The sequence below is a fragment of the Chiloscyllium plagiosum genome, unplaced genomic scaffold, assembly GCF_037043375.1.
Source record: "Chiloscyllium plagiosum isolate Xiang-an unplaced genomic scaffold, Cpla_swu_hap1 HiC_scaffold_13, whole genome shotgun sequence".
In the NCBI taxonomy this organism is placed as follows: Eukaryota; Metazoa; Chordata; class Chondrichthyes; order Orectolobiformes; family Hemiscylliidae; genus Chiloscyllium; species Chiloscyllium plagiosum.
Window position 1 is genome coordinate 63,466,949 of NW_028270151.1, and position 27,866 is coordinate 63,494,814.

Consider the following 27,866-nt stretch of genomic DNA (forward strand, 5'->3'; position numbering starts at 1 on the left):
ACTTTCAGGTGTGAATGTGGATGCTAATTTTTTTATAATAGTGAGAATATCAAAAAAAATCCAACCAATAACTTTCCTTTAAACCATGTTAAATGGACACATTTTTAAGCAAGTGTCTAACATTTCGCAATCCATTTTAACTAATTTTGCCTCACAATAACAAGATTCTCCAAGACTACATTATACATAAAAGAGCTAAGATAATAAACCAGTAATCTAAAGGTGTATGTATAAATTCCAAAGACTTTTGAAATTATATTTATTAGTGAAATTACTTGATCTCGACAAGCTACTTTGATAGAGGAAGGAAGTATATTCTGTGGTACCAAAAAACTATTTTCCGTAGAAAAATTTAAATCTGTTTGGTTTATTTGAAGAAAAAACAAACTCTATCAGTTTTGTTTGGTTACAGGACCTGACCAGATTGGGTCCTTAGAAGAATAGTTAATGATTCTTAGAATTAAGAAAAACACAAACAAAACCTGTGATTTTAAAAATGTATATATTGTTAACTCATTCATCAGTTACTAATTATTTATTTTTGTGCTCTCATTCTCTCTCCCCCACCATTTTTTTTCAAAAAATACTTAATTTTCTTTAAAAAACACAAACAAACTCCAGTCATTAATAGGAATATGATACATTTAAAAATATAAGCCAGATCTTTGGATTGTAATTTTCAGATTTAAAAGATTACAGTGAGAAACAAACAATATACACTAATGTTCTTTTATTGAGGTTCTTTAGCGGTTGTATTATAAGATTCCATGATAAACATTTAGATATTTTGTTTTCACAATTGGCAAAACATTTTATAGTGGTTACAGCTGTGTTGTCAATATTTTGATGCTTTTTTACTGTTGGTACCTTAGGCGAGTTTGAAGAGATACTTTGGCAATGCTAAGCCCTTCTCCATGATTTATAGTTAATATCTTGGGGCAATTTGATCTTAAAATAATTCCAATGTATAAGGTTTTCTGGTACAACTTTTGAAATCTCTAAATCAGCTGACGGTTTGTTGAAAATACTAGGCTCACTTAGCACATGCCAAATTCAATTGGATTGAACTTCTAAATAGACAGATCATTTAATTGCCATGTGCAGTACATTAGCTGTTCTGTCGAGCCACACATTACACGACTGCTTCTGCATCAGTGTTTATCACTGAAGTTGAACATTTCAAGTGTCACAGACCAACTTTCCAAGTATGATTATAAGAGTCCAGAAATCAAATCATTATTGAATATTCATCTATTGTTAAGTACGTATCTTCCAAAGTTAAAATTACAGCCTATAGTATGACCATCTCCTTTGTATGAATTCAGACGTTCAAAGCTAAAAGTCAAGTGAAAAGGAGATGATCTTTTTCTGGAATACCATACTGAACTTTGTGTTCTTCAAATAATTTATTTAATGCATCGGTATACTTTTTGTGTAGTGCTTCAATCTCTTCAGTTGACGGTGTGTGGTTTTGCTGTACAATTATTGGTTTTCCTACTGTAAAACAAACACAGCAAAGTGTTACTCATGAATTTACAACCCATTTCTTGCACTTTCCACATTCTTTCATTTTTCTGCAACTTTCAGAAAGTTTACTGGGAATATAGTAGAATTAGTATAATATTAAGGGGATTTTTAAATTTATAATTTGGAACCTCTTCAATTGTTACGAAACAAATGGCCCACATCTTCCAAGAGCAGTAATCCTATTAGGCTGCATCGCTCCAGTCTTCGACACTATAGGATTGCAGCTCTTGTGCTTACTTTTCACCCTGTGCCACTCTTCTGCATTCCTGGGCTCAATATCTGATGCTGAAGGCCTCAGTCGGTGCATTGTACCTTTAATTCAGCTGAATGCTAGTAGTGTAGGATAAACAGAGTAAATCAGGCCATGGCCTTAATCTTATACGATTGCATATTTCCAATCATAATGTCTTGTATGGGCAAGTGTGTAGATGGGTTGAAATCTAGTAAATCAGGTTGGAGAAATGTTAGTGGATTGAGGCAAGGAGAACAAGTCTCAGGACAACTCCAGAATGCAGTGCATGGGAGGATGGAGAAAGTCAGGTTGGGTCCACAGAGGCTTGGGGTTAGCCAAGGGCTGGGAATTGGAAGGGAAGGTTGAGTGACGAGCAGCAGGGAAGTTGTCAGTGTGAGTGATTGAAGGGTCAGTTTTATATTAGCCAGTAGTTAGAGCAGATTTTAATAGTTTAACATTTCCTGGCTAACTATTAAGGTAAGTAAATTGGATCTTTCTGAAGACTGTAACATTAACTTACAGATGGGGACATTCTTAGAGAGTTCCAGTCACTTGATAACTGCCATTGGAAGTTTAAACTACCTAGGCAATTAGTGCAGAGTGACAGCATTTCAGAGGAATATTGACACAGATCTTTTTCATTACGTCTGGTCTCCAGCTATCTGCAAACTAAGATCTAGGCCAATGATATAAGCTTTCATATGAGTTTGGAGCTGATTTATTATTATTATTTTGCAGGTGTAGTATTGTTTTTTTTAATATACTTGTTTTGATTTTATAGTGATCAATCTAGAAGTCAGGTCCATTTTTCCCCTGTTCGCTACAGCAGGATAAAGAAAGTTATAGATGGTCTGGATGGGATGAGTCGGTGAATCATTAATAAAGGCATAGAAACCGATGCAATTGATAAAACATATTGTCATTTTATCGCCTGGTTTTCATTTGCATGTGGTTGGTTAGCTGTGTGTACAAAGTAGTGGCTGAAGGTAGCACATCACATGAGAAGGCTGGGAATTTGTTGTCTTACACATGAAGTAGACCCAACATTTGGAGGCAATGGTTAAGGGTGGTATAGTCAAGAGGGACCTAATAAATGCTAGAGAGCTGTTTAGTGAAAGCACTAATCCTGTTTCTAGCTGCACAAAAGTGGAAGTTTTAAAAATGCTTTGTTTCTTTGCCATGAGTCATTCATTGATTGGTTTCAGGATTGCAGGTAAGGCCATTCGACATGTGTCCTGTGACATTGACTTCTGTAAGAGCTGTCAAGCTAAACAAAAAGAGAGGGACATCAGCTGCTTATCTCAGGAAACAGAACCTAGCCCACTACAGTTGGAGCACTCTCAAAGTTAAGCACTAAATGACCGACTGCTATTTTCTATTCACCTAACCTTAGCTCTCCATTTACGCCAGTTAACAGTACTAAATATAATTCTAAACATATAGGACAGTGAAGAAATTTTCCTCAATACATGTGTGCTCTAAGAAGGCCACTGCGAGAATAGGGAAACAAAATTAATAAGCAAGTTTTTTGTCGTGTTTTCGGAGCAGAAATAAAAGATTAGTTATTCTTATACATGAGACTGGCCTAGATTTTACAGGTTGCACAGCACATCATGTCACATATTCAGTTAGTTACATTTTTTCCTTCAAACATTGCTTCAAAAATGTTTTGTCCTTCAAATTGCTGGATGAGCGAACTGTTAATAACACTGCAAGTTCGACACAGATTTGTGATATTGGCAGACAAGGAGACAAGCAATCCATCTCCTTAACCAATAAGTATTAATGATACAGAAGTTAAGATAGATGTTAGAGTAGTAAATAGAGTGAGCTAGGTAAAAAGCAGTTACAGAAAGTAAAGCAAAACAAATTGCATTGCATGAAACACAAATAGGAAAAATAAAAGAAACTTTATTTAAAAAAAAACCTCTAATAACATTTTACTACCACTGCAAATGAGCTTTATAAAGTATCAAATGCTGCCTCTGGTCTTGAAAGATTAAATAGCATTTCATAAAACATAGTGGGAGCCTGACTACCAATTGTTGTTTACACAAGGCTTGCATATTATGATTCCATTCATCCAACAAATTATGGAAATTCTCAAAATTGCTGTGAGGTAACATTGCAAATTTTATGGTCAAGTAAACCAATGAAGCCTGGAGTGAATCCCAGCCATTGTTGCCATTCAAATACTCAAAGCCACATTAGACCCCTGCAAAGCATTTCATTCTATATCAAAGACATAGTCAAGAGCACTGTCAATATTATCTCTGGGTATGAGATGAAGACACACATGTATACATAGAAAATACTTCCCACTACATTGATGAATCAGTTCTCCTTTATGTTGAACACAAATTGGAGAACTCAGTGAGGGTGGAAAGGGGACAAAATGTACTCTGGATATCAAAAGTGCTTTGGTAGTAGCATTTAAAACTTGAAGATGAAAAGAAAAAGCTCATACTCTGGGCCTGCAGAAATTGCTGAGGGAGCCAACAAGAGAAATAGGTGCACTTGACCTCACCCTCACCAATTGCACCTGGTCATGACAGTTGGAAAGAGTAAATATTGTGGAGACAAATTCCTATCTTCACATTAAGGATATCCTTCATGGTATTGTATGACACTACAACTGTGCTGAATGAATAGGGTTTGAATAGACTTAGCAACTCAAGATGGCATCCATGAGGCAATGTGGATCATTGGCAGCAACAGAAATGTATTCAACCACAACCTGTAACCTCATGGCCCATCATTACCCCCACCCTACCTATTATCCCCACCCTCAACAGTCTTAGGGTCATAAAGTCATATAGCACGGAAACAGACCCTTTGGTCCAACCAGTCCATGCTGATCATAATCCCAAATAAACTAGTCCCACCTGCTTGCTCCTGGCCTATATCCTTCCAAACCTTTCCTATTCATGTATCTATCCAAATGTCTTTTAAACATTGTAATTGTACCGAAGGCTGAAATATTAGTAACCTTCAGCCAAAGGTGATGAGTTGATGATTCATCTTGGTCTTCTCCTGAAAGTCCCAGCTTAGTTCCAGTTTTTAAATTGAATTCAAATTCCCCACCTGCTGTGGAATTCAACCCTATGTCCCCAGGACATTATGGGGGTCTCAGGACCACTAGGCCATTGCCTCCCCTAAAATGCCATCATCGTCAGTGTTATCAAGTGGCAATTAGTCAACAATAACCTGCTCATTGGTCTAGTTGGGTTCCATCAGGCCATTCAGTTCCTAACCTCTTTGCAGCCTTGGTCCAAATAAGGACAAAATAGTACAACTCAAATGAGAGTGACTGCCCTCAATGTCAAGGCAATGCTTGACCATGTCATCAAGGAGACCTAGAAAAGTTGAACTGACTAGGAATTGGGGAAAAATTCTGCTTGTTGCAGCCCTACTTCGTACAAAGGAAGATGTTTGAAATCCACTGCATCAATGTGGATTTCACCACTTTCCTCATTTCCCTTATCCCAGTTCAGATCTTCCAACTCAGCATTGCCCTCATGACCTGTCCTACCTGTCCAACTTCTTTCCCACCTATCTGGTCCACCCTCCTCTCCGACCTATCACCATTACCCATTATCGCACTCTTAGCTACCTACCCTTCGGCTCCACCACCCCCCCTCCCATTTATCTCTCCACCCCCTCAGCCTCATTCCTGATTAAGGGCTTTTGCCTGAAATGTCAATTCTCCTGCTCGGATGCAGCCTGACCTGCTGTGCTTTTCCAGCACCCCACTCTCGACTCTATTCTCCAGTATCTGCAGTCCTCAGTTTTGCCTAATAAAATGGTCTGAGTTCAAAATGCAGCAAGATCCGTATGACATCCAAGCTTGGGGGGGCTGATAAGTAACAAGTAAGGTTCTCATTACATAAGCTTTAAGTGGTGACCATCTCCAACAAGAGCGAATCCAACTATTTCCCTTGACATTCAATGGCATTGCCATCACTGAATTTCCCAATATCCTGGGATTTACCAGTGATCAGTTACTGAACTGGATTGGTCATATAAATACTGTACAATAACAGTAGATCACAGGCAGAGAATTTTGCGATGAGTAACACCATCTGACTCCTTATACTATGTCTGATAAATGACTTCCACATTCCAAGAATGACATTGTTTTATTTCGCATAGCTGCAATTTTTAAAAATGTGGGAAATACTCAGCAGGTCAGCCAGTATCTGTGCAGAGAAATAGAGTTAACATTTCTGGTCAATGACTTCTTATCAAAACAAAATGAGTTTTATTGTTAGCAGTGATGTGACTGACTAAATGCTGCAGAAGCAATCTCATCAAGTACTTTCTTAGCACAGATATGACCAAACATTATTTAGAAGACCATCACAATCTCTCCAGACATTCAAAAAAATGTGTGTAATCACTGGTTTATCATACACCCTGCCTGTGCATTAAAAAGACTTAGATAACTTGAGTAGATAATATTTTCTGATTTTCCTTACCTATGGTGTAAATAGGCTTCCTATATGGTAACAGACCAAAGGTGTACTGGAAGACACCCCTGGCATGGAACAATGGCAACGTAAATCCTGCAATCTTCCTTAATATTTCCTGCATTCTCCGAAGAAGTGATCCTTTTGGATTGTTTACCTGATTAAAGAGTTCATTTTCCCCAAAGGAAAAGACTGGAACCAGATGTGCCCTGAAATTTGCAACAAATTCAGGCTTCATTCTTTGAAGTTTAGTCTAATACAAAATGCACAAAGTAAAGTTGAGGAACTGAACTCTATTATTCCCCATAACAATTGGACATGTTCTTTAATGACTAAATTAACCTTGAATTCATCTTTTTCATTCTACCTGTAGCAAAACATCAAATTAGTACTTTTATGATTAAGAAGCTCATGCTTGTCTCTATTTTATCTCACCCTTTTGGAGAACAGAGTCTATTTAAGAAAATAAATTGTAGCTCTTTTTAAGCATGGCACAAACTATTTTGAAGAGTGAGATAGATAATCTTTGGTCATTTAGGAGAGCTAGGGAAATGGGTGGCAATGTCGAGTTAATAAAGCTTAACCATGACCTTACATAAAAAGACGGCAGATGCAAGTGCCATAGGGCCTACTCCCATTGCTATTTTGTATGTTCTAACAAAATCAGCAACTGTTGCTGCTCCTGGATTCTAAACACCAGTGCCTGCTAGAAATTATGTGTATACCAGCTTTAGATGCAAACCAGATGCCCCATGTGGCTGTGATTGCCCCCTCACACCTTTCCCACCATATTTCTAGGCACACAAATGAAATATTACCATGTATGCAAGGCAAGGGAGGGTTACCGAATGTTTGGAATTATATTTTATCAAGATTCCACATTTTTGGAGGAGCTGAGCCAGAAATTGACATCATTAACAGTTTATTTTTGACAATACATGCATCAGAAGCTTAACATTTTCAAAAGGACAGTATTTCCAATGTTAAACATTTACATACCCATGTTTTATGGCCAGTTTAATAAAACCTTTCCTGTTAAGGATTTTCAAAGTTAGTGCTCCAGGTCTGGCAGCCAGAGATTCCTCAGCACCGCCTATCACAATGACAGCCACATTCCCGCCTCCCTTCCTACTCAGAACGTGAGAAACACTTCTCTTCACACATGAGACAAGACCTACAACAAGATAGAAATAAAGGCTTACAGTTTATTGAGGATGAATAAAATAAATGTCTCCATTGTAATCCAGAAAGATGCCTAAACATCAGATCTACAATAAATGATATATGCATGATATACTGGGGACATAAAATGCTACAGAATAGTTTCTGCTTGTTTCCATTAGTTTTGCATCTAGATTCTAGTACAGTTTTAGAGGAACTGACCAAATGAGTGCAAAGGATGAGGAATTTAAAACACAGAAGTACTCTGACAAAAATCATCATGTACTCATTCAAAAATAAAAACGGCAAGTTCCAGAGAGACTCATCTGGCAGCATCTATGGAGAGAGAAACAGAACTAACATTTTGAAGATTCTCCTGTTCCCTAGATGCTGCCTGACCTGCTGCGCTTTTCCAGCAACACATTTCCATCTCTAACATTTTGATTCCAAAGACTCTTCTTTGTAACACTCTTTGGACTTGAAGCATTAACTGTATTTTTCTCTCTACTGAAGCTGCTAAATCGGATGTGTTTCTTCAGGATTTATCATTTTTTCTAGATTTGAGCATCTGCAATATTTTTGGTTTTACTTGCATAAGATCCTGTTTCCTGTCATCTTCTATGCTGATTCAAGATTTAATTTGATTGTATCAGACCCGATTACAAAACTGTCCATTCCCTCTTGCACTGATTTGAGGGGGAGGGATTTCATATTGCGCCAATGGGCATTTGGGCAATAGCACAAGTAGGCACATTCGAAACATGTACCCATATCAAAAAATACTTAAATGTAATAAGATACTGTGGATGCTAAAATGAAAGGAAGCTTAGCAAATCTGACAGGACATCTGTGGAGCATCAGAGTTAATATTTCAAGTCCAATGTGATTCTTTTTCAGAACTAGAAGACTCTTAAGGCTGAGATAGATAGACTCTTGAACAGTAGGAGAATCAAGGGTTATGCAAAAAAAGGCAGGAAAATGATCATGATGAGTTGAATCAGCCATAATCCTATTGATTGGAATATTGATATTTAAAGTAGCCAGTGTAAAACAGTAAAACTAATACTATAAGTCATTTTTGTTAAATTATTTTCACTGATTTTAAATCTGCTTACTTGCTGATGAAGGTTTGGGTATCTTCATTAAAAATGCATATTTGTGGTGACAAATTCTATTAACAAACACTCATCAATAAAACAAGGAATGTAATTTAATGGAAAGAGAAAACATTATTTCATTGGTATATGCTGCTGGTTTGTGGAACATTTTACATGTCATTATGCAAATAAATTTTAGCAGAAACTTCAAAAGTATCAATCACTGCAACTTCAATGTACTTTCGGCACAATTTCCCACACTTTTCATAAGTGGCATGATTGAAGATGGGCATTGGTGACAGAGTTGGGGCGGGGGGGGGGGGGGGGGAGAGTCAGGGATGTGAGACAGACATAGTGATTGAAACACACAGAGAACCTCCTGAATTTGATAGCAAAACTTGATTTAGATTTTCAAGCTCCATTTCCCAGTTGGCAGCCAACTATATTGAAAGGCTGCCTGGATGCTGGACAGGTAAAAACAATGACTGCAGATGCTGGAAACCAGATTCTGGATTAGTGGTGCTGGAAGAGCACAGCAGTTCAGGCAGCATCCAAGGAGCTTTGAAATCGACGTTTCGGGCAAAAGCCCTTCATCAGGAATAAAGGCAGTGAGCCTGAAGCGTGGAGAGATGAGCTAGGGGAGGGTGGGGGTGGGGAGAGAGTAGCACAGAGTACAATGGGTGAGTGGGGGAGGAGAGGGTGGAGTGGATAGGTGGAAAAGGAGCTAGGCAGGTCGGACAAGTCATGGGAACAGTGCTGAGCTGGAAGTTTGAAACTAGGATGAGGTGGGGGAAGGGGAAATGAGGAAGCTGTTGAAGTCCACATTGATGCCCTGCGGTTGAAATGTTCCGAGGCGGAAGATGAGGCGTTCTTCCTCCAGGCGTCTGGTGGTGAGGGAGCAGCGGTGAAGGAGACCCAGGACCTCCATGTCCTCGGCAGAGTGGGAGGGGGAGTTGAAATGTTGGGCCACGGGGCGGTTTGGTTGATTTGTGCGGGTGTCTTGGAGATGTTCCCTAAAGCGCTCTGCTACGAGGCGCCCAGTCTCCCCAGTGTAGAGGAGACCGCATCGGGAGCAACGTAGACAATAAATGATATTAGTGGATGTGCAAGTAAAACTTTGATGGATGTGGAAGGCTCCTTTAGGGCCTTGGATAGAGGTGAGGGAGGAGGTGTGGGTGCAGGTTTTACAGTTCCTGCAGTGGCAGGGGAAAGTGCCAGGATGGGAGGGTGGGTTGTAGGGGGGCGTGGACCTGACCAGGTAGTCACGGAGGGAACGGTCTTTGCGGAAGGTGGAAAGGGGTGAGGAGGGAAATATATCCCTGGTGGTGGGGTCTGTTTGGCGGTGGCTGAAATGTCGGCGGATGATTTGTTTTATGCAAAGGTTGGTAGGGTGGAAGGTGAGCACCAGGAGCGTTCTGTCCTTGTTACGGTTGGAGGGGTGGGGTCTGAGGGCGGAGGTCCGGGATGTAGACGAGATGCGTGGGAAGGGAAATTACGGTCTCTAAAGAAAGAGGCCATCTGGTGTGTTCTGTGGTGGAACTGGTCCTCCTGGGAGCAGATCCGGCGAAGGAGGAGGAATTGGGAATACGGGATGGCATTTTTGCAAGAGGTAGGGTGGGAAGAGGTGTAATCCAGGTAGCTGTGGGAGTTGGTGGGTTTGTAAAATATGTCAGTGTCAAGTCGGTCATCATTAATGGAGATGGAGAGGTCCAGGAAGGGGACGGAGGTGTCAGAGATGGTCCAGGTAAAATTAAGATCAGGGTGGAATGTGTTGGTGAAGTTGATGAATTGTACAACCTCCTCGCAGCAGCACGAGGTGGCGCCAATGCAGTCATAAATGTAGCGGAGGAAGAGGTGGGGAGTAGTGCCGGTGTAATTACAGAAGATCAACTGCTCTACGTAGCCAACAAAGAGACAGGCATAGCTGGGGCCCATTCGTGTGCCCATAGCTACCCCTTTGGTCTGGAGGAAGTGGGAGGATTCAAAGGAGAAATTGTTAAGGGTGAGGATCAGTTCGGCCAAACGAATGAGAGTGTCGGTGGAAGGGTACTGTTGGGGACGTCTGGAGAGGATAAAAACGGAGGGCTTGGAGGCCCTGGTCATGGCGGATGGAGATGTAGAGGGATTGGATATCCATGGTGAAGATGAGGCGTTGGGGGCCGGGGAAATGGACGTCTTGGAGGAGGTGGAGGGTGTAGGTGGTGTCACGAATGTATGTGGGGAGTTCCTGGACTAGGGGGGATAGGACAGTGTCGAGGTAGATAGAGATGAGTTCAGTGGGGCAGGAGCATGCTGAGACAATGGGTCGGTCAGGGTGGTCAGGCTTGTGGATCTTGGGAAGGAGGTAGAACCGGGCAGTATGGGGTTCCCGGACTATGAGGTTGGAAGCTGTGGGTGGGAGATCTTCTGAGGTGATGAGTTTCTGTATGGTCTGGGAGATAATGGTTTGGTGATGGGGGGTGGGGTCATGGTCGAGGGGGCAGTAGGCAGAGGTGTCCTCGAGTTGACGTTTGGCTTCAGCGGTGTAGAGGTCAGTGCGCCAGATTACCACTGCGCCCCCTTTATCCGCTGGCTTGATGGTGAGGTTGGGATTGGAGCAGAGGGATTGGAGGGCTGCGCGTTGTGAGGGTGAGGTTGGAGTGGGGGAGGGAGATAGACAGGTTGAGGTGGTTAATGTCCTGGTGGCAGTTGGAAATGAAGAGGTCGAGGGCAGGTAATAGGCCAGCGCGGGGTGTCCAGGTGGATGCAGTGTGTTGGAGGTGGGCGAAGGGGTCCTCAGAAGGTGGGCGGGAGTCCTGATTGTGAAAGTAAGCTTGGAGGCGGACGCGACGGAAGAATTGTTCGACGTCACGGCGTGTATTAAATTCATTGATGCGTGGACGGAGGGGGATGAAGGTGAGTCCTTTGCTGAGGACTGATCGTTCGTCCTCAGTGAGGGAGAGGTCTGGGGGGATGGTGAAAACTCGGCAGGGCTGGGAGCTGGGATCTGGTGTGGGTGTAGAGCTGGGAGTGGGGGCGGAACCTGTAACTGGAGTGGGTGTGATGGTGGGGGAATGGGGGTGGAGTCATGAGCTGGGGTAGTGTTCCCCTCGGGGTTCTGGGGGGGTGGGGATAGTGACAGTGGGGTCTGTGGGGGGCGTGTAAGCAGAATGCAGGTGAGTGGCGCTGGTGGGGGCGGAAGTGGTGGTGACCATGGCATTAGGGGTGGTGGAAGTCACTGAGCATGTGGCATCAGCGATGATGTGAGGGGCGGAAGTGATGCCACGTGTGATGCGTGAGGAATTGTGAGGGGTGGAAGTGGTTGTGGGAGTGACCATGATAGGGGCGGAAGTGACTTCATCAATCAGCGTGGGGGTGGCAGCTGCATCAGCCGCATGGCTAATGGCGTCTGAGAACATTCCGAGGCCAGGGGAATCTTCTGGAATGTTTGAGGAGCGCTGGTTATGGAGTTGGGTAGATAAAAGTTTGTTGTACTTACAGTTTTTGATGTTTGAGATGGAATTGAAATACTGTTTGTTGAGAGTATGAATTCTCCTGAGGATGTAGTACAGAGTGGGTCCTTTACAATTCTGAGAGAGTGTGGCCCTCAGCTGAGGCAGGGCTGACTGTAGAGAGGTTAGGTGCCGGTGCATTGCTGCAAGTGTGGAGCGGAGGATCTTGAAGGAGAACTGTTGCTGGTGTTTTTGAATCTGTAGTCTGTACTGTTTGTCCTGTTCGGGTTCGAACTCTGCTGGTTTAAAGGTGGTCCAGAGTCCATGTAGGATGAGTTGGTTACGGAGGCAGGCACTGAGGAAGCAAATGTGGCTGTGGTAGCGAGTTTGTTTCACGACATGGTTGAAGAGCTTCAGGGCAGAGGAAATGACCTGGGAGTTGCAGTGGGAGAGGGACTCGCTGAGATTCTTGTAGAGAGAGGAGGAAAACTTCTTCAAGATAGGCATCCTTGCAAGAGGATTCGCAGTAGGGTTAAAATCAACTAGGTAAAAACAATGACTGCAGATGCTGGAAACCAGATTTTGGATTAGTGGTGCTGGAAGAGCACAGCAGTTCAAGCAGCATCCAAGGAGCTTTGAAATCGGATGCTGGACAGGCTAATTGCAAAGTCAAAATGCAGTTGGAGACCATAGAGAAGATTTGGGTCAGCACTCTGCTTGTTCGATTAATAGCTGAAAAGGTGTAAAAAGCTGCGGACAGATCATGGAGGTCATCAGAGATTGTGAAGGGCCATGGATAGATCATTGGAAGAGATGGTCCTGATTACATGGGAAACAATTTTATCTTGGGGGGCACGAAGGAGATACTCCTGTTGAATCCAGCTTTTCTCACTTTGGAGAAGTATATTTGTAAGTTGTATATTGCGGCTTGCCATAATCATGTAATCTTTGCTGCAACTCAATTTCACTTCATGGAATGAACAGCTATGAAAGCACGTTACATTAAACAGCAAAGTTATGTGGATTTCAGAATTGCAAAACAGCCAGCTTCTGTAAGAACCTGCAAGAATACTAGGACAGCAGACTGTAACAATGAATTCCAGTTTGGTCAGGATGGCTGTGAATATTCTATTCTCAGTTCTTCAAAAATGAAAGGCGTTAAGGTAGGTAATTAGAATTTCTATCAGTCTTATTGGCAAAATTATGACTTGGCTACAGATTTGAATAACAACCCTGAACAAACAAGAGTATCAACTCTGTTATCAGTGTTGGGAAAAGAGTACTACAAGTTGTATTGCATTATAGATCCAACTTGAATGGCAGAAAAGCCAGGCTAGTGGGCGGCACGGTGGCACAGTGGTTAGCACTGCTGCCTCACAGCGCCAGAGACCCGGGTTCAATTCCTGCCTCAGGCAACTAACTGTGTGGAGTTTGCACGTTCTCCCCGTGTCTGCGTGGGTTTCCTCCGGGTGCTCCGGTTTCCTCCCACAGTCCAAAGATGTGCAGGTCAGATGAATTAGCCATGCTAAATTGCCTGTAGTGCTAGGTAAGGGGTAAATGTAGGGGTATTGGTTGGGTTGCGCTTCGGCAGGTCGGTGTGGACTTGTTAGACCGAAGGGCCTGTTTCCACACTGTAAGTAATCTAATGTAATCTAATCTAATCTAATCTAATCTAAAGAACCTTTGAAGGCCTTACAACCACAGATTGAAGTGTCTACTAATAAATAACTGTGGAACACCTAGTAGAAAGAGCAAGGTCAGAGTATAGGAGGTAAATATAGTCAAGGAACACCGCAAAAATGAAAAGCAAGCATGATAAGGACCGGGAATGCAGTGCTCTAACTATAAGAGGAGGAATCGTTTTGTTTGCAGTGTTTAACTGCAATGAAACTAAGCAAGCCTAAAAGGATGATTGATGGATGTCTGATGCACCTTTCTGTACAGCACAAGGTAGTCAGTGATCATCTAGGAATGGAAGCTATCATGGATGATCTCTTGGTCTATGAATGTAAAGATATGATGGAAGAAGACATCACAAACTATGATCTCAATTTGTGTGACTGCTAGAGAGGACTCACCAGATGAACCAACAGCTGAACAACAAAAACTAAGACACAATTGAAAATGCCTTAGTCAAATATGTAAGTATGCATAGACATTAGATCCTGACAACGTGACAGTTGTAGCAGAGAGATAGCAATCAATGTATACATACCCTTTGTTGGATTTGTAAACTATTCAGCAAAGTTCATGTAAATTTATCAACAGAATGTAAAGATCTATGCAAGCTCACAGCCATTGATGTACAGTGTTACTGGGGTATAGAACAAAAGCAATTTTCACTAGAACCAAACAGCTGTTGATGAAAATGTTAGCGATGATGTTCGAACAATGTCAAATTTAGATCATAGTCTATGATGTCTTCTTCCATCGTATCTTTACATTCATAGACCAAGAGATCATCCATGATAGCTCCCATTCCCAGGTGATCACTGACTTGCAGTATTTGTGAGAAAAGCAGGAACTAGAACAAACCTTATACAGCAATGGCAATCATTTGCATTTACATCCAAGCCATTAATGCAAAATGAATGATGCTACACACAGGTAAGAGTGCCTGGCTATTGTTTATACTTGTAAAAGTGTTAATCAGTTACCAGTTTGTGAGAAACAAAGTGACAGTAGTGTCTAACCACAAGCACAAAACATCTTCCTCACCCACTTTAGTCTGCTTCAAACATCTATGAGAATGCCACTTCATTTGCAAAGATTTCAACCCAAATGTGACAATATAAGCAAGGGAAACAGATGCACATTGCCAACATGCTGTCAAGTGTGGCATTCCCTATGAAGAAGGCTAGGTAGCTAAAATGGATTTTGAATTTTTCCAGATTCAAAGAGAAGCAAGAGTTCTAACATTCTCTAGAAGTCATGAGTCTAGCAGAATCTTGCCTAAATCAATCAAGCTATATGAGAAGATACTACAGGAAGGAGTAATGAAAGGATGACCTGAAACCATCAAGGTCACACTATTTCCATGGAAGAGTAAACCGTATGCAGCAGTGAAATGTTAGCCCAAGATGACATCCTGTGCAAAGGAAATGGAATCATTAACACTCAGAACATGAGAGAAGAGAAGCTGAAGCATATCCATGCAAGCTATCAAGGAATTGAGTCGAGATTGAGGAAGACAATGTTAGTGCTCGACTGGCCAGACATGAGCAATTAGATCAGCTTGTGCAATGTTTGGAAGTTATTCCAAGCTAAATAAGCTAAAGAGCCCCTCTTGATATATGACATTCCAAATAGGTTAGGGATGAAACTTGGAGTAGTCATTTTCACTCTTGCAGGAACGTATCATCTTGTCACTATCAACTATTATTCTGACTAGTGGGGATTAGATCATTCAACATAATGACTACCAGTGAGATTACAGAATACCTGAAAGCACACTTTTTGTTTATATCAGTCCAGACATCATGATGAGTGACAGTGGCCCTCAATTCACAGGTGAGGACTTCAAGTCATTGAGAAATTCAGCACTATGCACTATCTTAACATTAAAATTGCCAACAGGATCATTAAAAAAAAGAGTAACACCAGCACAGACTTGTGCAAGGCAGTCCGAGAGTGGAGAAATACAATTATTGAAGCTATAGGAAGTAGTCCACTCAAAGAAGTAATGTCATACCAAACTCCACTTCCAATTTTTAAAAAAACTACTATATCCAGATATAGTAACAGGAGTGAATGGCAAAATGAAATGACAGAAAGCTAAATTTCACTTTGATTAAATTGCCAAACCATTGCCAGAGTTGAGCATTGTCAGGGTGTAAATGTTCAATGCTTTCAACTCAATGTGGCAACTTGGAACCTGTGTAGAGCAGCTGCCACCTCGTCCTTACGTGGTAACTAAAATGACCAGCTACATTGTTACTGCAGACATATACACACAACCAGTGAAGCTCCTCCTTCACTGCAGACAACATATGGGGAAGATCTAATGTCACCAACTGCACAGAGTTCAGAACACTTATTAATCCTAGAGGTCCCTCATTCTCCAGCAACAGCAACGATCAGCAACAGCAGATATCAAGGCAACAGCATTTTCCGTGGGAACAGCACACCTAAATGACAGAACATCAACCCTAAGAACAGCCAAATTCCAGGTGAACAGCAAACAACAATGCACACAAATATCATTAGAAGGCCTACATAATTTAAATTTATATATGCAATGCATATGCATATATTAGTAAAAGTGGGATAGACTAGAATTAAGAAACAATTTTGTTTCAGAATTACAGTTTCAGATGTTGCTTGTGTATACAGGGTAACGTAACTGTAAATGATAGTGTATACTGATTTTTTTTAAATGGAAAGAGGATGTTTGAAGAAATGTACTTGTCGTGCCATAATACCAGGTGACTTCTGCAATAATTTGTATTTACTTTAGAAGGAGTAGTCATTAAAACTCATCACATTAAACATTCACTTCCCTTCAACAGCAACGTTTCCTGAGCTGCAGGAGATGAGACCTACTGGCATTAATTGTATGGTACAGCAAATATTTGAGACTCAATTCAATTGTAAATTATAAGTCTATGGAATGAGCTGCCAGAGGAAGTGGTGGAGGCTGGTACAATTACAACATTTAAAAGGCATCTGGATGGGTGCATGAATAAGAAAGGTTTAGAGGAATATGGGCCACACGCTGGCAAATAGGACTACATTAGGTTAGGATATCTGGTCAGCATGGACAAGTTAGATCAAAGGGTCTGTTTCCATGCTGCACATCTCTATGACTGTGTGGACAGTCAGTGAGTCACTCAACTTCAAAAAAACTGGAAGTGGTTGCTACGGAAGCTGGTTAGAGTCAAGTTTCCCATTTTTGGAATTTTTACACTACCTTCTTCACTCACCTGCCTGATCCTGTGGGATTAAAATTACCCCTGTAAATTTCACCACTTAGCTTATATCATCTAACTTGTTCCAAATGGTTAGGTGGACTGGCTGTGCTAAATTGCCCATAGTGTCCAGGGCTGTGCAGGTTAGGTGAATTGGCCACGGGAAATAAAGAGTGACAGGGATAGGGTAGAGTGTTGGATCTGGGTGGTTTGCTCTTTGGAGGGTTGGGGTCAATTTGATGGGCCAATTGGCTTGCTTCCACACGGAGGGGATTCAACGATGATGAAATTTTGCTCATTTTCTAATTAAAATACACCTGAGCAATTGCTATTTTCAAGTTTCAATTTCTGTGTCTGATTTTTAAATTCAGGTCACTTCAAATTGCCACTTTATTAAATCAGGAAATAAAAGTTTTTTGAGGACATTAGTGAAAGGATTGTGAGGGCAGAATGGTAGACATTGTCTATATGGTCTTTAATAAAGCCTTTGACAAGATTCTGTATGTTAGACCGATTAGTTAAGTTAGATCCCATCGGATTTAGGGAGATCTTGTCAATTGGATACAAAATTGGCTTGATGGTAGGAGACAGAGTGTGGTGATGGAGGGTTGTTATCTGGACTGGAGGTATGTGACCAGCGGTGTTTCACAGGGATCAGTGCTGGGTCCACTGCTGTTTGTCATTTATTTAAATGATTTGAATGAAAATGTCAGAGGCTTGGTTACTGAGTGTGCAATGACAGCAATTGGTCACATAGACAACAGTGAAGAAGGTTATCTAAGATTACAAAGGCACCTTGATCATTTAGGACAATGGACTGAGGAGTGGTAGATGGAGTTTAATTTGGATAAATGGGAGGTTTCGCATTTTGGTAAAATGAACAAGGGCAGAACTTATACAGATAATGGTAGGGCCTTGAGTAGTTTTGTCAAACAGACAGACCTAGGGGGTTCAAGTACATAGTTCTTTGAAAGTTGCATTACAGATGGAAAGGGTGGTTAAGAAGGCATTTAGCACAGTTGCTTTCATTGCTCAGACTACTGAGTATTGGAGTTGGGGCATCATGTTGAGGCTTTGTACAAGACATTGGTGAGTTCCTACTATAGGAAGGATGCAGAAAAGATTTACGAGGATGTTGCTGGGACTGGAGGATTTGAGTTAAATGGAGAGACCAGATATACAGGGACTTTTTTCCACTGGAGTGTAGATTACCTTACAGAGGTTTATAAAATCTTGGGGGCCATAGATAAGGTGAATAGCAAAGGTCTTCTCCGTAGGAGGGGGAGTTCAAAACCAAGGGCCATATTTTTAAGGTGACAGGAAAAAGATTTAAAAGGAACCTGAGGAGCAACATTTTCATACAGAGGGTGCTTTATATGTGGAATGAATTGCCAGAGGAAGTGGTAAATGCAGGCAGAACATTTTGATTGGTACATGAATAGGAAATGTTTAGAGGATATGGGCCAAATGCATGCAAGTGAGACCAGTTTAGTTTGGGAAATTTGGTTGGCCTGGATGTGTTGGACCCGAAGGGTTTCCGTGCTGTATGACTCTCGACATACTTTTTGTGGAATACAAAAGCATAAAATGAGATTTACAATCTAAAGTAGCACTTTGAATTCGTGAAAGAATTCAGGGTTGGAATGAAACTGGAACTTTGTGAATGAAACCAATCGTATAAAGCATTACCTGCACACATGATGTAATCCCTGTAAAATGGAAGCTTGAACCAGACTGGCAGTATGCACAGATATGAGGTCAAACCTGGAAACAACTTCTGAAATCCTGTAGCTTCACTGCAAAAGTTTCCAAAGGCTCCAGCTACTAGCACCCCATGAGGATGATATCCAAACAGATAGTTGTATTGTGGATCCAGATCCGTTGTTTTCACAAGCTTATATTGGAAATAAATCTGAATCAATCATCTATGTCAACTATAAATAACAATACTTAAACAACGAAATAGGTAAATGTTTCAGAACAATAAAAAAAACAAATGATGATGAAGAAAATAAATTTGTTCCAGATTTCAGTACAATTTCCTAAAATGACTACACTTATTTTGGAAATAAAAAGTCAAACTTGAAAACAGTAATATTGTAAAGATCAAAAAACTTGGAAACAAAACATGCTAAAGTGACGGTGCACAAGCAAGTTATTAATTTTTCATCACAGGGGCTTTGGTTCAAATCCAGCCTGAATCACTGGCTAGCTAAATACAAATGATCACAGATTGGTATTAATTTGCTGTTTCTATGCAGGCATAAAAAGAGCATTGATAATGTGGGAAAGCAGTGACTTTTTCCTTGCAACTACTGATTAGTCCAGGATATTCGACCTCAGACCTTCAGGTGACCATCCTCCAAGGCGGACTTCGGAACAGGCAGCAGCAAAAAGTGGCCGAACAGAGGCCCATAGAGAGGGCCTCAACCGGGACCTTGGATTCATGTCACATTACAGGTGACCACCATTGCACTATACACACACACAGACACTCCTATACACACACAGACACGCACAGACACTCCTATAGACACTCCTATACACATACACATTCCCAAACTCACACATGCATCCTCTCACAGATTTAGACTCCTTTATACACACACACACTCTCTCACAGACACTCACAATCCCCACCCCAGACACACACACACACACACACACACACATATCTACACACTGACATGCACACAGACATTCACACACTCCTGCAGGCACACACAAATTCACACATGCACATTCTCACAGACTTAGACCCCTTTACATTGATACACACACACACATATATACACTCTCTCTCACAGACGCTCACAACCCCCCACCCCAGACACACACACACTCACACATGCCCCCTTTCACAGATTTTGACCCCTTTACACTCACAGACACACACATATACACTCTCTCTCTCAAACGCTCACTAGCCCCCACCCCAGACATACACATACACATGCACATATACACATATATGTTTGTGGGGTGAATTTGTACTTGCAGAGTTACATTGTACTTTACTCAAAAACTGCATGAATCCATGTAAGACTTTGTTAACTCATTTTTTTCGATTAGAATCAGTCGAAACATTATGGCACAGATAACAGAACACAGGGGGCTAACAGCTTCAACATCTTATCTGGCCTGACATAAATTGTTACAGTTAACCTGCGAATGTAACTTTTAAAGAGTTTTGTGATTTACATATGGAAGAAATGAAACTATCATGCTCATTCTAACAGATGAGAGACTTAACAAACAATCAAGGTATTTTTCAAAGTATAATTTCAGTTACATCACACTGTAAACATTTGCTGTAAATTCTGTGTCTTACAATTGTGTACTCCACAACCAGCTGATGAAGGAGCAGTGCTCTGAAAGCTAGTGCTTCCAATTAAATCTGTTGGACTATAACCTGGTATTGTGTGATTTTAAAAATTGTTATAAAAAGTGATCAAAAAGAGAAGAAATATTTATTATTATCTGGTTTTATTGTCCTTGGGAATGCCTAAGCCTCACAATGATAACTAAACTTTTCAGTAGCATAATTGTGCTGTTTGAAGACAGTCAGGGTATGATTTTTCAGCCAACAAGCAGTACTGACTCCATGATGACTCATAGAATCATACATTTAAGTTTTTAAAAATATATTCTTTGGATGTGGGCATGACTGGATAGACATGCATGTTACAACAATCCCCAATAAATACTTACCAGTTTGGGCACTTCAGATTACAGTTAATGGTATGGGACTGGAATCATTACAAGACTATAAAGCAGCAGGTTTGTTTACATAAAGGTTTTAGTGAACCAATTGGGACCTTGTTGTCGAAACGGAATTTACTTAGCAGGGATCTGTGAGAGCAAAAGAAATCAACACTAGAAAAAAAACAACTGAACTGACAATAATCAGCCTTTATTGTAAATACTGCCACAGTTTGACTGAAACTTGGCAAAAGGAGGGATCCGAATCATTCACTTTCAAGTTTTGTGCCTTTACAAAAGAAAGGTGTACATTATATACTTAAAATATGCTGATGAATTTATAGATTATCATGTAATGCATGTCATCTGTAAGACTGAACATTAGTCCTAGTTAAAGCCCCTACTTCTCTAGTTATGTGGTTCATGAGAACACCCAATGCAGTATGTTTCATGTGTAGAGTCAGGAGTCCAAGCTTTAAGTTCAGCCTGTTCCAAAACTGTATAACATATATTGATTTGGAAATATCTAGAGATTTCACTTTGTGTGCCAGTGCCCCACAGACCAGAACTCACTTCTCCCACAGTGGTCTGAATCATGATTCACTTCTCTAATCTTAATCATCCTTACTGCAATTTGCATGTGGTTGAGGTAGTAATTAAGAGATTATTATCTTTGAGGTTTTACTTTTCATTTTTGCACCTGATTTCTCATAATCAGCAGAAACTCTTTCCTACTTCTACTTGTTTCATTGGTACAGATGTGATGTGGATCATGACCACTGGATTCTTCCCCCATCCCACTGCAAGCTCTTCTCCAGCCCAGAGCTGATATGTTGAACTCTGGCACCAGACAGATAACACGGCATCTGGACTTACACTGCTCGCTGCAGAGAACAGGGTCAATTCCCCTCACTATACTGTATCTTATTTCCTAAAGTCCAAAATATTGTTCAGATGCCTGTAGATCACTCCTACAAATGTCTCCATTCCCTTCATTTTTTAAAAAAATTCAGTTCCATGATGTCCATATGTGAGAATGAAACAATTGGCATGTCATTCACATTCAGTCAGACTTTCCATTTCCCTAGGAGAAAGTGAGGACTGCAGATGCTAGAGATCAGTGTCGAAGAGTGTAGTGCTGGAAACACACGGCCAGTCAGGCAGCATCTGAGGAGCAGGAGAGTCGATGTTTTGAGCATAGGCTCTTCATCAGGATGAATAAATTGAATGAATCCCTCAGTAATGATTCAATGGGTAGCACATATGCCTGAGTCACAGTATTCAAGTCTCACTCCAGGGCTTGACCACAAATTCAAAGCTGATAGTCATGCAGTGCTGAGGGAGCGCTGTGCTGTTGAAAATTATGTCTTTTGAGAGTCAGTTATCTTGATGGCTAGAATTTAATGCAGCATGCCCAACAGCATGTGCTAGTTCGTGGAGGCTTGGCTTCTTGCTTATGGAGTGGTACTCCTCAAGCTGTATGTAATCAATTGCCCTCTCAAATAGAGAGAACTGTCTTTGGCCTTTTGTGGAAAGTGGCTAATTATCTTATTTAACATTATTAAATCCAAAGAATTCCAGCTCATATTGAAAACAAAATTCTATTTTTTTTCTTAAAATCCTGTTACCAGACAATAATGGGCCTCTAGTTAAGTACAGTAAATATGGTTCTCTTCAAGATGTGATATTGAACACCAACTTACATGAATAGGAAAGTAGTCCCGGAAGTAATTCCAGATAGTCCAGTTTCTGACCCACTCTGACCTTCTTCCACCCTGATTTGGTGTCTCCCAGTCAAGATACAACCAAACACAGTAAAGTGCAACAACATACCAGTGACCAGCCAAGATGAGCACCCCAAAGAGCAACAGGCAGATTTGACCTGTGAAGGCAGGAAGTTGTAACCAATGTATAATTAATTCACATTTGCTACAACCACAATATGAGATACATATGACATGTTAATCTTCAGTGAAAATGATAATTGGTTATTTTTATTTGATGGTCAGAATACTAAAATGCACATCACAGTTTCTAAATACTATCATAAAAACCAGAACCCACACTTGCATAGTGCCTTTCGTGGATGGGGGTTGTTCCAAAGTGCTAACAAAGTCGTTTTGAAATATAGTCATTACTGTAATGTAGGGAACAAGGGTATCAATTTCTGTGCAATAAGAGTTCAAGAACAGCAAAGTCATAACCCAATATTCAGATTACCTATATTTAATGATATTTATTGATGGACCAGGACACCACTATAACACTTGACATTTTTTCTTGTAAAGTGTAAGAGGTCCAAGTCTACTAGTAGATAATTCTAATGTAGAATGCTCTTCGTATCACAAACCACATTAGACCTAAAATCATTACTGCGCAAATTCCAATGAAGCTTTAGTTAAGTTTGAAATAAAATATAAACTTTCAATGTGGGTTCGACTGATCTCCTACTCTTTCTCTAGGAACAGTCTGGCATAGTGCGTAGGTAAGAGGTGGAGTCCCCAGACCACAGAGCTGCTCTCATATTGGAGAAAGACAATGGTTTAATCTCAGGGTCACCATACCTCAGGCAAGGTGAGAAGTTGAAAAGGTTAGCCATCTCGCCAACTGAACTAAAGTTGACACATGGCATAGAGAAATAGTAAACATAAATAAAACATAACAAAAGTATATGATAAGAAGAGTTTGAGTTGAGAAACAGAAATGTATTGTGAAGGTTGAAGCAAACCCAGCAGTAGTAAATGATTAGTTTTCACAGGAAATTTTCTAAGTAGGAATGAAGATGAGCAAGAGCCAATATAATTATCCTGAAGTCACATGCAGCATTCCTCGCAGTAAGCCTGCTTTTTATTTAGGCTGTCTTCAAATTTTGATATTGTATCCTTTATACCCAATCAAGACCATTTGTATATTTTGAGAACTGCAATGGTTTCAGCAGTGATTGATTGGGTGAACATTTGGTCTCAAAAACATTGAATAACTAATATTAATCCCTTACCTTTTATTATATCTTTATATTATGTGTCAGTCTGTATTTATTCTTCTTAATATTTCTTTTTTGCTTCCCCTATGTATTTTCAGCTTGGTGTAGTTTTGTGTTATTAGCTCCTAATGTGACATATTTCCATCTAATTTTACTGTCTCTACTCATCTAAGATCTCCAACTTTTACTGCAATGTTTTTTCTGTTTGGATTATTTCATACATAGATATATATTTCCTGAAGACGTGAAGGACTCAATGTACATGGAAGTTATTTCCTTTAAAGGGTAGATTGCCCTCAGTTAAGATTTTAATATGGAAAGCTACAAGGTAATGTATTAAGATGTTATTTACTAATTAATGAAATGTTTGAAAGGAGTAAATGATTATGGTCTAGTTACAATTTGTTTTAGAAGTGGCTGACAAATTGACTAATGTTTTCAAAATGAAATCCTCAGTTTATATAGAGGTTAAAAAAGCAAAGACAGTAATGCTCAAAACCAATATAAATCATTGCTTACGCCCCAACTACAGAGAGTTGTGAACACAGTCTAGTCCATCACACAAACCAGCTTCCCAAGCACTGGCTTCATCTATACTTCCCGCTGTCTCTGGAAAGCAGACAATATTATCAAAGAGCCTTCCCAGACCAGTTTTACTCTCTTCTGTCGGCAGAAGATTTAAAAGTTTGTACGCATACAAACAAATTCAAGAGGCTTCTTGCCCGTTGATATCAGACTTTTGAATGAAGTTCTTTACTGTGGATTTCTGCCTGCTACAATCAGACCCCCACCACCAAAAATATATTTCCTTCCCCCCCCCCCCCCCCCCCCCCCATTCACTTTCCACAGGCGCCATTCCGGACTCCCTCGTCAACTCTACACTCTCCATCAACTTCTCCACCACACCCGGTACCTTTCCCTGCAACCACAAGAGGTGTAACACCTGCCCCCACACCTCCCCTCTCACCTCTGTCCAAGGCCCCAAACAATCCTTTCAGATTTGACAGAGATTCACCTGCACTTCACCCAACCTGATCTATTGTATCCGTTGCTCCTGATGTAGTCTCCTCTGTATCGGGGAGACCAAACGCAGACTCGGGGACCGGTTGACGGAGCATCTGCGCTCTGCATGCATCAACCAACCCGTCCTTCCAGCTGCCATCCATTTTAATTTCCTCTCTGATTCCCATGGTGACATGTCCATCCTTGGCTTCCTCCACTATCAGAGTGACGCTAAAAGGAAACTGGAGGAACAACACCTGATATTTTGCCCTGAGGAGCTGACAGCCCAATGGCTTCAATATTGACTTCACCAGCTTCAAAATCCCTCCTCCCCAATCCTTATCCGTCCCCCTCACATCCCTGAACCTGTCCTTACTTGTCCATCTTCCTCACCTATCTGCTTCACCCTTTCCGCTGACCAATCACAATAACCCCCTACCTGCATCCACCTATCACCATCCCACCTACCCTTCCCTCCAACCTCACACCCTCCATTTACTTCTGGTCACCCATCCCTCTCCCCAGTCCTGACGAAGGTTCTGCCCCAAACTTTGACTTTCCTGCTCCTTTAATGTTGTCTGACTTGCTGTGCTTTGCCAGCCTCACATCTATTGACTCTGATTCCCAGCATCTGCAGTGATTACTGTCTTCTTTACTGTTAATGTTGGTCTCTCTCTCTCTGCATCTTCCGGGCGACTGAAACTCTGTATCTTGCCCTCTGTTCTATGATCCTGATGCACTTGTATAAATACGATCTGCTTGTAAAGGCACTGTACCTCGGGTAATAAAACAAATCAAATTAAATAATGATTTCCAGGCGCTGATGGGTTTTTAAAATTAAAATTGTGACCAATCTTTAGTGTCGTCTACCTTCCCATTGTCCAGCAACCTTTATTTCATCAATATTCCTTCCTGCTCTGCCACTGAACAACACATGGCTTTCTCTAACCTCTTTCCTTGACGCCCTTACGCCCTATTCAAGCTTATGCACTCCATAAGCTACTCTTCCTCTTGCTTCCTATATCCGTTACACTGCCGACCACCCAACATGCCTAGCTGTGTCCGTGCTGGGTGATATTGCAAAAGCTAATTCTACATTAAAAGCATCAAGGAGAAAGTGAGGTCAGCAGATGCTGGAGATCAAAGTTGAAACTTTATTGCTGGAACAGCACAGCAGGTCAGGCAGCATCCAGGGAACAGGAGATTCGACGTTTCGGGCACAGGCCCTTCTTCAGGAATGAGCCAAAGCATCAACAAAAACAAGGATCATTTCCAGAAAGTTATCTGACACCCTCCGATCATTTAACACCGCAGTGCAAAATACACTGTTTATAGCAACAACCTTGTTGTTGAGGCACTCCCTGAAATCGATTTAACAATAGTAAACTTGAGACAATTCACTTTTCTTCATGGAAGCGTTTGAAGTTTTAAAATCAGCATCTACTGGTTTTGGGAACGTGGAGTGGATTTGGGGACGGTGGAGGGATGTGTATTAAAATAGCAGTGTCCATTTCAGTCACATTTGTTGGATTTTTCTGTGCAGAAATTAACCAACTGCATGTCAAACTTGTGTGAGTATCTCGTGTTAGGGCAAGTGCCTGGAACCGGCACTTGTCAACTCATCACTCCCGTTAAATAAAAAAAGTCCTTTTTCCCCAATCAAAATTACTACAAAAAGAAAAAAAAATTACCTAAGATCAAAAATGTGAAGATCCACTTGAGAACAGCAAACGTCTGTATCCTTCTCCTCAGAGGGATATTTATAGGGGCAAATTCGATCTTCATGACAAACAGCTGCTTACCCACGGAAGAATTCCTTGAAATGACTGCAAGACCCCGATCTGAAAGGCAGTTAGCACTGTACATAAAATATTTCCGTTTCTTTCACCCAGTACAGAAGCCGAATGCCTTACCACCAATCTTCACTTCCTATCATTTCAACGTGTTACCACACGCATGCAAGTTCTCCTGACCTCACGCAGTTGCGCAGAATGCGGGCGATCCAACCGTGCCTTTCCAGTTGTTCAAAACAAAGATTGCTGCATGCTTTCGGACTGAAAGTCTATATTTTACCCCAGTTTATACTTATTTTTTTCCCAAAAGGCAAAGAGTTTAACTGTGGAACCGATTACTGTTCGGTCTGATGGAAGAACTGGGAGAAGTTAATTTGCTAAGTTTTTCACCTCCTGACGAGAAAAAGTGGTCTTGTTTGATAAACGTGGCGCGCCTTCACTCCGGAGGAAGGGTGATTCTGGAAGGAACAATAGGGGGAGCCAAACTCCCCTTAACTCTACTGCATGAAACACAGTTCAGAAAATCTAAAACTCAAGCAAAAGTTAACACGTCAAGCAGACGATAACATCTGCGGAGAGAACTGATGTTGTTGGACGAATTACACCTGAAACCATGATTTGGAGGAGCCGGTGTTGGACTGGATTTGACAAAGTTAATAATGATACAACACCAGGTTATAGTCCAACACGTTTGCTTGGAAGCACTGGCTTTCGAAGCGCTGCTTCTTCATCAGGTGGATGTGAAACAGAACCGTCAGTCACCAAAATTTACAGCAGAAGATTACAATTATACAATGATAAATTGAACAAACCTAGATTGTTAAGTCTTTCATATTTCAAAATGGATTTGCTGCTTTTGGATCTTTAATATGTAAATCCCAGAACTTCTTTTAAGTCACATTCTCAAGGTAATTTAAGGTTTTATAACAAAAGGTGACATCTCAGCTCAGACAATGCCTTAAAGGTGTGAGTCAGACCAATCTAGAGTCAAAGGTGTGGTGCTGGAAAAGCACAGCAGGTCAGGCAGCATCCAAGGCACAAGAGAATCAATGTTTTGGGTAGAAGCCCTTCATCAGGAGTTAGACTGGTTCTATTTCCAAAGTGGAATTTACAAATATTGTAGCCTGCATTGACTGCTTACAGGTTTTGCATTTTTTGAACAAAATAGGATGTATCTGCTAAAACAATTGTGCAAATACAAATTCATCCCATTATCATATAGATGTGTGCGCATGCAGCAGAGAGACACATAGTAAGTGTGTGCATGAGTTGTGAGTGTCAGTGTGAGTGCACATGAGAGAGGGTGCGGTTGCGTTTGTGCAAACTTGGTAAATGCGTGTGTCTGTTTGTGTGATGGGGCATAAACCTGTGAGAGGGTGTGCATGGGTGTGAGTGTGGAAGGCGTATGTGTGTGCGTATGACAGAGTTTGTGTTTGAGAGTGGGTCTGCATGAGTGTGTGAGTTTGTAAGTATGTGTGTGTGTTAGAGAGAGAGAGTGTGTAGTGCATTGGGGTCACCTGTAGTGTGACATGAACACAAGGTCCCAGTTGAGTCCATCTCTA

The 27,866-nt window shown here is 41.1% G+C and overlaps 1 protein-coding gene and 1 long non-coding RNA gene across 3 annotated transcripts in view; one reads left to right on the forward strand and one right to left on the reverse strand.

Annotated features, from left to right (window-relative positions):
- The window catches only part of LOC148148325 (uncharacterized), a 39,062-nt gene extending 18,737 nt beyond the window's left edge, over window positions 1–20,325 (forward strand). Inside the window, exons 2-4 of one of the 2 annotated variants that reach the window (XR_015759205.1) lie at window positions 14,368–14,524; window positions 19,086–19,284; window positions 19,897–20,325. This is a non-coding gene — a long non-coding RNA (uncharacterized LOC148148325). The remainder of the gene's footprint in view (window positions 1–14,367; window positions 14,525–19,085; window positions 19,285–19,896) is intronic. The other variant, XR_015759204.1, reaches the window with a different exon arrangement.
- LOC122555851 (2-acylglycerol O-acyltransferase 1-like) lies at window positions 1–26,927 on the reverse strand. The gene is made up of 6 exons (XM_043702056.2): window positions 26,203–26,927; window positions 22,230–22,408; window positions 18,514–18,718; window positions 7,228–7,402; window positions 6,238–6,437; window positions 1–1,497 (listed from the first exon to the last, which is right to left on the reverse strand). The coding sequence occupies exons 1-6, from the start codon at window positions 26,375–26,377 to the stop codon at window positions 1,343–1,345; spliced, it is 1,089 nt and encodes a 362-aa protein (XP_043557991.1). The 5' UTR covers window positions 26,378–26,927; the 3' UTR covers window positions 1–1,342.
- Window positions 26,928–27,866: the final 939 nt, after the last annotated feature.